Raw genomic sequence first — 12,302 nt, 5'->3', positions numbered from 1 at the left:
AATTCGAGAAATTAAAAATAAAGGATATAAAAATTGAAAAAAATGTATAATTTTTTATTCCAAAATCAAAAGAGGAACAATTTTAAAAAAGAAAGGTTGTAAAATCAAAAAAATTGGAAAAGTGACAAATCGAAAAATTGAAGAAACAGAGAACTGAAAAATCAAACTGAAAAAATTGCGAAAACAAAATCTAAAAATTTGAAATTGAAAAACTAAAAATCAAAACATTGGATGACTGAAAATTCGAACATTTTCATCACTGTAAAATTAAAAATTGGGAAATACAAAATTCAAAAGTTGAAAAATTAAAAAATTGAAGAAATAAAAAAACTAAAAATTCAGAAATTAAAAAAATAATTTAAAAACGAAAAATCGAAAATTTGAAAACTAAAATATGAACTAATTTATTAATTCCAAAATCCAAAAAACTAAAATTGACAAATTGAAAAACAAAAAACCGGTTGATGTGAATTCAATTTTCTGTCTGAAGTATTGAAAAAAATGGTAAAATTGGAGACGCGAAAAATCGAAAATTTCGAATAGTATAATATAAAATCGAAAATTTCGAATAGTATAATATAAAATAAAAAATTCAAGAAATTACAAACCGGAAAATTTAAAAAACAACAATTGAAAAATCGAGAAATTGAAAATTCAGAGTTAAAAACTCCTAAAATTGTAAATCGAAAAGTGAAGAATTGCAAAATTTTGAATTGAAGCTCGGAAAATTGAAAATCTAAAAATTGGGAAATCGAAAATTTAAGAAAGTGTGGAATCAAAAAATGAAAAAATTCAAAGTTGAAAAATTGCAAACAGAAGTGAAGAAAGAAAAATTTGAAAAATCGAAATATTGAAGAATTGCAAAATTTTAAATTGAAATCTAGAAATATTGCAAAAACAAAATCTGAAAATTTTTATTAGACAAGTAATCTCCAAAACTACTAGACCGATTGTTGTCAAATTTTGAACATATTATTAGGAATACCATGTACGTGGTAAAAAATTTGTCTAGTCAACAAAATTAACAAATTGGGAAATACAAAATTCAAAAGTTAAAAAAATCAAAAAAATTGAAAAAACAAAAACTGTAAAATTGAAACATTTGTACAATGGAAACATAGAAAAATTAAAAATCCAGAAATTAAAAACAAAGTTTTTAATTTAAAAACTGAAAAATCGAAAATTTGAAATTTGAACAATTAACTAATTTATTAATTGCAGAATATAAAAATTTAAAATTGATTAAATGAAAATTAAATGTTATAATCACTTACCGTCAGCAATTAAAGAAATTGCCTCGGTGAAAATATTTAAAGGAGAGGTGTTCAAATATATTTGTGAAACTGAACCGTATAATCTGTCTGAATTTCTTGTGTAATTGTAGTTTGTTTATTTTGTTATGTTATTTTGTTATGTCATTTAAAATGTAAATTTCATCTTTGACGTGTCTCGTGTTCTAATGTATTTGATCATTGTAGACAAATAAAACTTACTTACTTACTTACTTACTAAAAACAAAATACCGAAAAATTGGTTGATGTCAATCCAAAAACTGTCAGGCCTGAAAAATCGGTACATTCCAAAATAGCATATTAAAAAATCGCAATATTGAAAAGGGTCATAAAATCATAATATTGAAAACTAAAAAATCTCAAAATATGGTCAAAATTTGCAAAAATGGTAAAACTGGAAAAACGAGAAATTGAAAATTCTAAAATTTCAAATAGTATCTGAAAGGCTGAAATTCAAAAAACGGCAAATTCGAAAAAAGTAAAAAATTCGGAGTTAAAAACTCGTAAAACTGTAAATCGAAAAGAGAAGAAAGAAAAAAAAATCGAAAATTCAAAATATTGAAAATTTTTATTAGACAGGTAATTTCCAGAACTATTGGACCGATTGTTGCAAATTTTGTATTATATGTATATTAGGAATACCATGTAGGTGGTAAAAAATTTGACTAATCATCCCCACCAATAAAATTAAAAATTTAGGAAATACAAACTTCAAAACATGAAAAATTAAAAAAATTTAAGAAACAGAAACTGTAAAATTGAAACATTTGTACATTGCAAGAAAAGAATTATAAATATAAAAACTGAAAAATCGAAAATTTGAAAATTGAAAAATTAACTTATTTATTGAGTGCAAATTATGTACAACAATTTAAAATTGAGAAATTGAAAAGCAAAAAACCGGAAAATCAGTTGATGTCAATTCAAAAATTTTCAAGCCCAAAAAATCGCAACATTAAAAAAATAACTAAAAAATTTCAAAATCTAATCAAAACTTGCAAAACTGTAAAACCGGGGGAACGAAAAATTGAAAAGTCGAAAATTCAAATAATATCTGAAAGTTGAAAACTCAAAAAATCGAAAAAAGTGAAAAATTCAAAAGCTCTCAACTTAAAAAATATGAAATAGGAAATTCGAGAAATTACAAACAAAAGTACAAAAATTGAAAAATTCAGAGTAAAAACTCGTAAAATTGCAAATCGAAAAGTGAAGAAAAAAAATCGAAAATTCGAAACATGGAAGAATTGCCGAATTTTAAATTGAAAGCTGGAAATATTGCAAAAACAAAATCTGAAAATGTTTATTAGGTAGGTAATCTCCGAAACTACTGGACCGATTGTTGTCAAATTTTGTACATATGTATATCAGGAAAAGGTAGTTGGTAAAAAATGTGTCTAGTCATCCCCACCAATAAAATTAAAAAAATAGGAAATACAAAATTGAAAACTAGAAAAATTGAATAAATTAAAGAAACAAAAACTGTAAAATTGAAACATTGAAAAATGAAAAATCCAGAAATTAAAAAAATATAAACCTATTTAAAAACTGAAGAATCGAAAATTAGCAAATTGAAGAATGAACTAATTTATTAATTCCAAAATACAAAAATTTAAAATTGAGAAATTGAAAAACAAAAAACCGAAAAATCGATGATGACAATTCAAAAATTTTCGAGTCTGAATAATCGGAACATTAAAAAATACGTAGCGTGGTAGCTCAGTGGTTTATTGATATATAAAAATAATACAAGTCAAAAGTATAATGTAGGGGTTCTCGAAGTGGCGGCAACCTCGGCGGGGATGATGGCGGCTCCTCGGACTCGGAGCGTCGAAGTGGATGACGCCGGCGGTGACACAGGGGACCTGGACAGTGCGACCCTGATGAAGACGTCGGCGATGCGGCGCAGGGGACATAGATAGTGCAACCCTGGTGATGAAGACGTCGACGATGCGGCACAGGGGACCTAGACAGTGCAGCCCTGAATGCCGATGCGGTGCAGGGGACCTGGATCAGTGCAGCCCTGAAGATGACGACGTCGAAGCGGCGCACGCGAACCGAAAACGGTGCCTGGCAAGTGGTCGCGTTGGCCCTTTTATAGGTAGGGTTGAGATGCGTGGGGTGCATGTTCCAGTGGGGGTAAGTGTGATGGGGTTGGTACTGGCGCTGCCGAGGACAGCGCCCTCGAGAGGGTACTAGGGGAGCGCTTTGGAATCTCCGCTACAGTAGGTATTAAAAAATCGCAAAATTGAAGAGTCATCAAATCGAAATTTTGAAAATTAAAAATTTCAAAATCTAATCAAAACCTGCAAAAATGGTAAAACTGGAGAAACGAAAAATTGAACAGTCGAAAAGGTATAGTATCCGAAAGTTGAAAACTCAAAAAATCGAAAAAAGTGAAAAATTCAACTTGAAAAATATAAAATAGTTAGAAAATTCGAGAAATTACAAACCAAGAATCGAGAAATTGCAAAATTCAGAGTTAAAAACTCGTAAAATTGCAAATCAAAAAGTGAAGAAAGAAAAAATCCAAAATTCGAAATATTGAAGAATTGCAAAATTTTGAATTGAAGCTCGAAAAATTGAAAAATCCAAAAATTGAAAAATCGAAAATTTGAAAATTGAAGAAATAACTAATTTATTAATTACCACCTATGTGATAAGAATTTTAGTCTGAGTAGTGCATTTAAGTCATACTAACTTAATCTCCTTGATTCCTTTATTTATAAAAGTACAAACGTTACGTACAGTTTAAAATTAAGGAACGCGTCTTCTATTTCCCAACAGGTCATAGTAGTACCATAATGCTAGGGTGTATAAGTATTTCTCCACGTTGTATTCTGTGTCGATGGCGTCCACCAGGTCCACAAGAGCGTCTTTTGTGTTTACGATTTTATCCACAAAGCATTTGGTGGCTTTAGCTGTGATGGCTTTGTAGCGTTCTTCAGTAACACATTCCTCCAATATGGCCATGATAGGGACATTACGATCACAGACCAAACATGTACACTCGTAGTAAAACATGCGCCAGATAAAATTCCTACGGTCACGTTGGTCGTGGTAGTAATAGTGGGGCCTGAAAGAGGATAAGTATATGAATTAGCAAAAAGCAAACTAGAATTTATTAAAAAAAAATATTTTCATGCGCGCGCAGCCATATGATTTTTTAAATTTCACTACGCCCTGTATCTTTCACATCTGTGTGACTAGACATGATAATATTTATCCACACTTAAATTTAGTTTGGCAGCAGTGAATCACGAAAGTGGTGCACAATTTAAAAGATTCATTGTTGCCAACATAAATTTGAGTGCGGACAAATATTACCATGTTTTTTACTTGATTGGTACCACTCGCGATAGATGTTGTTGAAGTCTTGATTGTCGTCAAAATAGTTCAAATTTAAAACCAAAGATGGGGCAACAGCAAATTAAAAAAAAAATGAGTTTTTTAAGAAAACCTTGACTTTACTAAATAATAAATACTTCCTAGTTTACCGAAATCAGTATATTTTAATTGTTCATGCAATTAAAACTGCTAAATATTTGTAACAAAAAAAAAAACACCAAAACGAAAAAATAACACGTTTAAAAAAATGAACTCAACTTGACGACTTTTTCAATTGAACAATCGTTAATTATATCTACCAGGTGACTATTAATAATTGAAACAAATTTTTGTGTTGGTAATTCTGTATTATTAACAGGAATGTTAACATATCAGTTAACAGAGGTATGCAATTTGTAGTGGTATCAAGTAAATCATAGAACACCCTGTATTTTATTTCAGTTAAAATATGAAAATATTTAACTTTTTTTTAAGACTCAGAGTGGAAATATACAGGGTGTTTACTAAACATGCGGTAAAAAATCAAGGGGGTTATTCCTTCGTTTATTTTACCATTAAAGTATTGTTGTTTTTGCAAAGCTTTTATCCGAAAATCATTAAAGGAGAAAAAGATCTTAAAATAGTGTAAGAAATAACGCGTTAAATTTTTTGAAAATTTTAGTAAACACCCTGTATTTTTATTATCGACCATCTCAGCAACTATAATAAGAAAACTAAGTCAAATCTGAACTACAACACGGGTTAAAGTGCACATGGCTCGTCTAAAATTTATATTTTCATGGTACGCGTTTTGTTGTGATACCAATTAAATCAAATTTTAATATACAGGTTGTTTATAAAAGAAACAAATAAAACATTAGAAATTTCAAATAAAACACCCTGTATTTTATTATTGTATCTTCCTGTATTTTTGTTCTCATTCATCTCTTATCTCTTAAAAAAGTAAAAAATCGCAATAACCATCAACTTTCAAATAGAAAATACTTAACAACGAAGAAATAAAATAAAACATAGAATAAAATGCAGTAAAACATACAGGGCGCTCTATTTGAAAAATCTGAAATATTGATATTTGAAAATTGTAAAGATTATTTTTTTTAATAAATGCTCTGTATACGAAAATTTTATTTTATTTACGTCACAACATGGCGCGTACCTTTTATTTATTTCTCCAAAAAACATTATAACACAAATGTTAAAAATAACCCTACTATTTTGTAAAAAAATGTGTTTACTACATGGCAACGTGACGTCAGAATTTCAGAAATAAAGCCTAGGGGGTCAAACGAATGTAAATATGTAAAAATATATAGGGTGTGTCATTAAAAAAAAGAACGTCCTAAAAACGAAACACACATTATTATTGTTGAAGTCTTGGTTGTCGTCCAAATAGTTCAAATTTAAAGCCAAAGATTGCGCAACAGCAAATTTAAAAAATTTTGAGTTTTTTTAAGAAAACCGTTCTCAAGCTATTAGCTACTTTCAGCTGAGACCCTGTATTTACGTTTCAACCAAAACCAACTTGATGAGTTTTTCAACTGAACATCCGTTAATTATCCACCGAGATTATTAATGATTGAAGCAAATTTTTGTGTTGGTAATTCGGAATTATTGGCAGCAGTGTTAACACATCAGTTCCCGATACTATATCTACAGTTGACGGTAATGTACAGCATACATACAGAGCACAATTTGGCAACGCGGTACTTGGGGGTATATTTAGTCCCCCCTATGAAGACTGAATGACAATTAAGGTTAAATTTTTTTGTCGAGTGGGCAACGCATTTAAATTATTATGATGGCATACCTGATTGTCAAATTAACATTTATGACGCTGCCCGCTTGTCATCACATTTTTTTGGTACTGTCATGTCAAAACTGACAACTACGAACATTGCTGCCAATAATTCAGAATTGCCAACATAAAAATTTGCTTCAGACATTAATAGTCACAGTACTTTAAGTTTCGCCACATAATAAAAAAATAACAATAATATCATTAGTCTAGAGGAAGGTAAATTTACATCGGCCTAACTCATTACCGAAACATATCAGGCACAAACCCAGAATTAATCCAACGAACCGATCGGAGCCGAGTTTTCATAAATGTTAGACAACTTCAGCTTCAAGAGAGGCACATTTCTTATGATTTGATTTTTATATTTACGATGAGGACATGATAGTGTTTAAAGTTAAATGTTCATCAACAAGTGAGAACAGAACTCCGTAATTTATTTGAACAAGGACTCAATTACTCGATTTCGGATTTCAATGAAAAAATAAAAATTAAAAAACAGAGACTTACCCATAACTGACAAAAAGCTCTTCCCCCTTCAAACACTTTCTCGTCGTTCTTAAAACCATCGTCGAGCCATAGTGATGAATCACGACATTTGGACAACAAGCGTGTCTAAAGTGCATAAAGAAAGGATAGATACCAAGGCCAAAGGACTCTTTCTCAATGTAAACATCTTGGAAAGGTCTTAGCGGAGCAACCCCAAAAACTTGTTTAGCTTCGGTGATTTCGGCAGAAAAAACATACGCCATATGCAGATATTTGAACAGATCGTCCTTAAACTGATTATCGAAGTTTGGATCTCTTTTGCTTTCTTCCGGAAAGAATTTTGTAAAATCCCTTATGAAGTAATAAATTACACTTGCAGCCAGCGCCAAAAACATGTTATCCTTAGGGACATCTTTCTTCACAATGTTTTCAATCGGATTTAAATATCTATCAAAATCATTGCGAAACTGTTCTAGCTTCGCTAAGAATATCATTTTGACGCCCACAAGCAACGATTTGCAGTAACCCACCCACCGCTTCAGGGGGCTCAAAATGGCGCATTCGTACTGGTGGTAGTCGTACCATGCGTCTAAAGCACAGTTTTGGCCGCAGTAAACTACCTGTTAAAGAAAATTTGTGTTAGTAGGTGCAGAATAGGCGTGACGTCAAAGCGCGCCAAATTTAAATTGCAGATATTACTTTCGAGAAAATAGACATACCTGGGTGCAAGTCAGACAAGGGGTGGGGTTGTAGCATATGTTTAAGCACTGGTGGCAATGGTACAAATCGGATTTCCCCGACACCACGTTCACCATCGAAGTTTCTACGGAAATTAATTTGCCTGCCGGTGTTATGTTGTTAACCAATACTCTACGTCTTGAGTTCTCGTCGAGCTCAACATGTATCTGCTTGATACAATGCGCATGCGGTGTATTGCGATTCCTTGCTCCTCTAGGGAGGGTTGGGGTGCGTTCGTGGTACTTCGGTGTTCTGGTTCTTCCCAGCATCTGCGTTGCCCGCTCTCGGCGATATAGTAAACTAGGCCGCAGACTTCCAGGGTAATTATTTCCCACAGCTCGCTTGATGTCCTAAAAAATGTATATAGCGGTAATTTTGTATTCGGTGTACTGACATTTTTTTAGATAGTAGAATAAGATGCAGTAATAAAATACAAAAAGATCTTAAAATATTCCAAGAAATAACCTCCTGAGTTTTTGCCGAAATTTTAGCAGAGCCTGTATATTTATTGAGTCAGAACTGAACCACAAAGGGTGAAAGAGCACATGGCTCGTTCTATTTGGAAAAAGTGAACTATCGATATTTGAAAATTGTATTTTTTTTTATAAAAATACTCTACATCCGAAGTTTAATTTTATTTCCACCACAATAAAGTGCGTACCTTTTATTTATCATTTCAAAAAATATTGTAAGACAAATGTTAAAAATAACCCTACTGCCATATTTTTTCATTTTTTTTTGCTAAAAAATTTCAAGAAAATTGTAACATGGCAACGTCGCGTCGGAATTTCAGAAATAAACGGTGGTTCTAAAGCCTAGAAAGGGATCAATCAAAGTACAGTTTGGGACACGGAATTTCAAACGACCTGTCAATCATAATGACAATAAGGTATAAGACTACAATGTTTTTAAATGGCGGAAAGTTGGTTGTCGTTTGAAATTCCGTGTCCCTAACCGTACATATGTAAAAATATATAGGGTGTTTCATTTAAATATATCCAGTCCTCAAAGAACCGTGCAACTTTAATCTTCATACTTAAGACACGTTAAAACATGACACAGTTGCTTAGAATTTATCAACGTTTTCAGCAAAACTAGATAATTTTTTTCAGTTTTTTGGTTGAGATAAGCGACTTGGACATTTTTCTTAACACAATACAAAAAACGGTTTTCGCCATTTTGTTTGTCAAGTAATGACGATATTGACAGATAAATCATTTCAGAAACTACAAAGCATCAATTTGAAACTTTAAATGTGTTGTGAGATTATCATGAAAGGGATACAACGCAAAATTTGTCTATTACATGCCTTTCAAAAAATGATGGCGTCTTTTCATAAAATTCGCATACGATTCATCCTAAAAATTACCAAGTTTGGACCACCAAAATTTACACAATAAAATTCTTAGGGAACGCAAAATATTAACGATAAAACCTGCCCAGAAAGTTTGTTGACGTCATTTTAAAAAATTATTAAGCCAACCAAGTTGTATATAAAACTTTACAAATAATTTTAAAATCACTTTTAGATGTATCGATATTTCTAAAAATTTTGTAGGTACTTTTTAAATGTGATTTAATTCATCGAAGTGCAGTCACATACATTGATAAAAGAGTACCTTAAAGATATCAGATAAACACAAAAAAATTAAAAAAATAGTTGGTGATAAAAAATGAGTTAGATATACCTATTGGTGGTTTTGGGTCTCTTTGAACCGACATTCACTTTGAAATAAAATTAGGACCAATAAAATTTGTCATGAAGACAGAAAAAATTATCGTCAGAAATTAAAAAAAAAAAGAAGAAAAAAGTTTACTTCCACGATGTTAAAGTTAAATGGCGATAAAACAACATATTTAGAGCGTCTAAAATTTGCGGAGACACTACAAATATTTATAAAATTTTCAATTCCGCATTTTTTAGCCAGCTCTAGAAGCTGATAACTGATAATGACAACCTTTTTTTACCCACCTCTAAACACTCCCTGTACAAGGAAAGCTTGAACAAAGCCGCAGATCTATTAGCGTAGGCCAAGCCGCGAAGCACGCCACTCTCCGCTTTCATAATGCACCTGGTGTAATGCTTCAGAGCCGACGGAAAATCTCCTCTCGCGAAGTTGTTATCCCCCTTTTTCTTGTGGCGTCGAGCCACCTCGTCGTTCTTCAAATCCTTCCAATATCGGCCCTTCAGCAGATCGTACCTCACCATGTAATCATACATATAAGTGACCCTCTCATAGTTCGTCGTTAACGCTTCAAATTGTTGTGTAAAGGTATCAATTTCGCCGAACTCCTCGAAAACGCGCTCCTTCAGAATGGTCTCGTAGGCCACGATATTATCCTTCGTCCTGATTTTTTCGTCGGTTACTTTCTTCGCTCCGTCCATTCTTGAACACTCACAAACACAAAAGGGACGTTTTTGAGCGGGAAGCAGCCTTTTATAGCTAGCGCAAAAAAAATTTTTTTAACAGGTGCGCCAGCGAAGAGCGCAGAAAGGTGGGAAATAAATGAAATTGTGGTAACATTGACAAACATGGAATTTGGTTTATTGCAGAATTGTTAGTAGTGCGTGGTGAGTTATGATCCTCCTGAAACAGGAGACGAGTGTTACAAAACCGGAAAAAAGCAAAATAACCAAGAGGTACCTGATTTTTGGAACGGAGAGTCACCGGGAGATGGCGTGGCGGCGACCATATTTTTCAAATATTTATATGAGTAACTTAGTACATAAAGGACTGAAAAATACACATATAAAGTGGCTTTCTACTACTAGGAAACAGCAGGTTTCCTTTTACAATTGAAAATAAATATTTTTAATATTTTCATCATTATATTCGTTTCGCAAACAGTAATATGAGTCACTTAAAGAATATGAAATATTCCTGAAAGAGAGCAGACTATGATATATGCTATATTTAATTATAATTAAATCATAAGAAAACAAAACAAATTTTATTTCATTATTTCTTATTTCATCATCACCCTAATCATTTTAACGACAGTGAAAAATTCCATATCACTGGTAACTAGTGTACATGATTATTTGTCTAATAAATTCCTGTAACACATAGACTGAAACGCAAAAATTACATTTTCATATTCTACAAACTGTGGAACGTCAAAGAAACAAAATTAGAAGTTCACTAAAAGTCATCACTGTCCCTCGATAAAAACACACAAAATCTAAGAGTTTTTTCGCTTCAGAAACGTCAAAATTGAGTATTTTTGATTTTTATCAAAATTGTTTGTAACTTTGTAACAGTAATTTTTTGCTGAGTGCAGCCCTTGAAGATGGTAAAATAATACATATGAAGAATAATATAATTTATTCCAAAATCAAAAACAGGAAATTCAAAAATCAAAAATTTAAAAAAGGAAACTAGTAAAATCAAAAAAATTGGAAAAGTGAAAAAAATCACAAATCAAAAATTGAAGAAACGGAGAATTGGAAAATCAAACTGAAAAACTAATCTAAAAATTTCAAACACTGAAAAATAGAAAATTTGAAAAATGGGAAATTTAAAAAACTGAAAAATCGAAAAATTGAAAAACTAAAAATCAGAAAATCGGATGACTGAAAATTCGAACATTTCCAGCAATGAAAAATTTTAAAAAATGGGAGATACAAAGTTCAAAAGTAGAAAAATTGTAACAACTGAAGAAACAAAAACTGTAAAATTGACACATTTGTACAATGCAAAAAAAGAATTTTAAAATTGAATTCGATTTTTCAGTTTGTAAATTAAAAACTTTGTTTTTAATTTCTGGATTTTTATTTTTTCTATGTTTCCATTGTACAAATGTTTCAATTTTACAGTTTTTGTTTCTTTTATTTTTTTAATTTTTTAACTTTTGAATTTTGTATGTCCCAATTTGTAAATTTTATTGGTGAGGATGACTAGACAAATTTTTTACCACTTACATGGTATTCCTAATATACATATAATACAAAATTTGACAACAATCGGTCCAGTAGCTTTGGAGAATACCCAATTTTTCCGAGCTTCAATTCAAAATTTTGCAATTCTTCACTTTCCGATTTACAATTTTAGAAGTTTTTAAATTTGAATTTTTCAATTTTTCGATTTTTCAATTTTTTGTTTCTTAGATTTTTCGGTTTGTAATTTCTTGAATTTTCTATTTTATATTATACTAGTGGAAATTTTCGATTTTATTTTATACTATTCGGAATTTTCGATTTTTCGCTTCTCCAATTTTACCATCTTTTTCAATATTTCAGACTTGAAAATTTTTGAATTCACATCAACCGATTTTTCGGTTTTTTGTTTTTCAGTTTCTCAAGTTTAATTTTTTGGATTTTGGAATTAATAAATTGGTTCAAATTCCAATTTTCAAATTTTCGAGTTTGCGTTTTTAAATTTTTTTTTTATTTCTGAATTTTTATTTTTTTTTTATTCAATTTTTTTAATTTTTCAACTTTGGAATTTTGTATTTTCCAATTTTTTAATTTTACGGTGATGAAAATGTTCGAATTTTCAGTCATCCAATTTTTTGATTTTTAGTTTTTCAAATTTTCTATTTTTCAGTTTTTTAATTTCAGATTTTGTTTTCGCAATTTTTTCAGTTTGATTTTTCAATTCTCTGTTTCTTCAATTTTTCGATTGTCATTTTTTCACTTTTTC

The 12,302-nt window shown here is 30.9% G+C and overlaps 1 protein-coding gene across 1 annotated transcript; it reads right to left on the bottom strand.

The window, feature by feature from the left end:
* Positions 1–4,038: 4,038 nt before the first annotated feature.
* Positions 4,039–10,313, bottom strand: LOC135131962 (SET and MYND domain-containing protein 4-like). The gene is made up of 4 exons (XM_064059843.1): positions 9,632–10,313; positions 7,641–8,009; positions 6,943–7,541; positions 4,039–4,365 (listed from the first exon to the last, which is right to left on the bottom strand). The coding sequence occupies exons 1-4, from the start codon at positions 10,043–10,045 to the stop codon at positions 4,047–4,049; spliced, it is 1,701 nt and encodes a 566-aa protein (XP_063915913.1). The 5' UTR covers positions 10,046–10,313; the 3' UTR covers positions 4,039–4,046.
* Between the last annotated feature and the right edge of the window lie 1,989 nt (positions 10,314–12,302).

Source organism: Zophobas morio, unplaced genomic scaffold, assembly GCF_036711695.1.
Source record: "Zophobas morio isolate AGI-343-1 ecotype UQ-CSIRO unplaced genomic scaffold, CSIRO_AGI_Zmor_V1 ptg000021l, whole genome shotgun sequence".
Lineage (NCBI taxonomy): Eukaryota > Metazoa > Arthropoda > Insecta > Coleoptera > Tenebrionidae > Zophobas > Zophobas morio.
The sequence above is the reverse complement of the archived record's forward strand: the minus strand, read 5'-3'. Positions and strand labels throughout refer to the sequence as shown.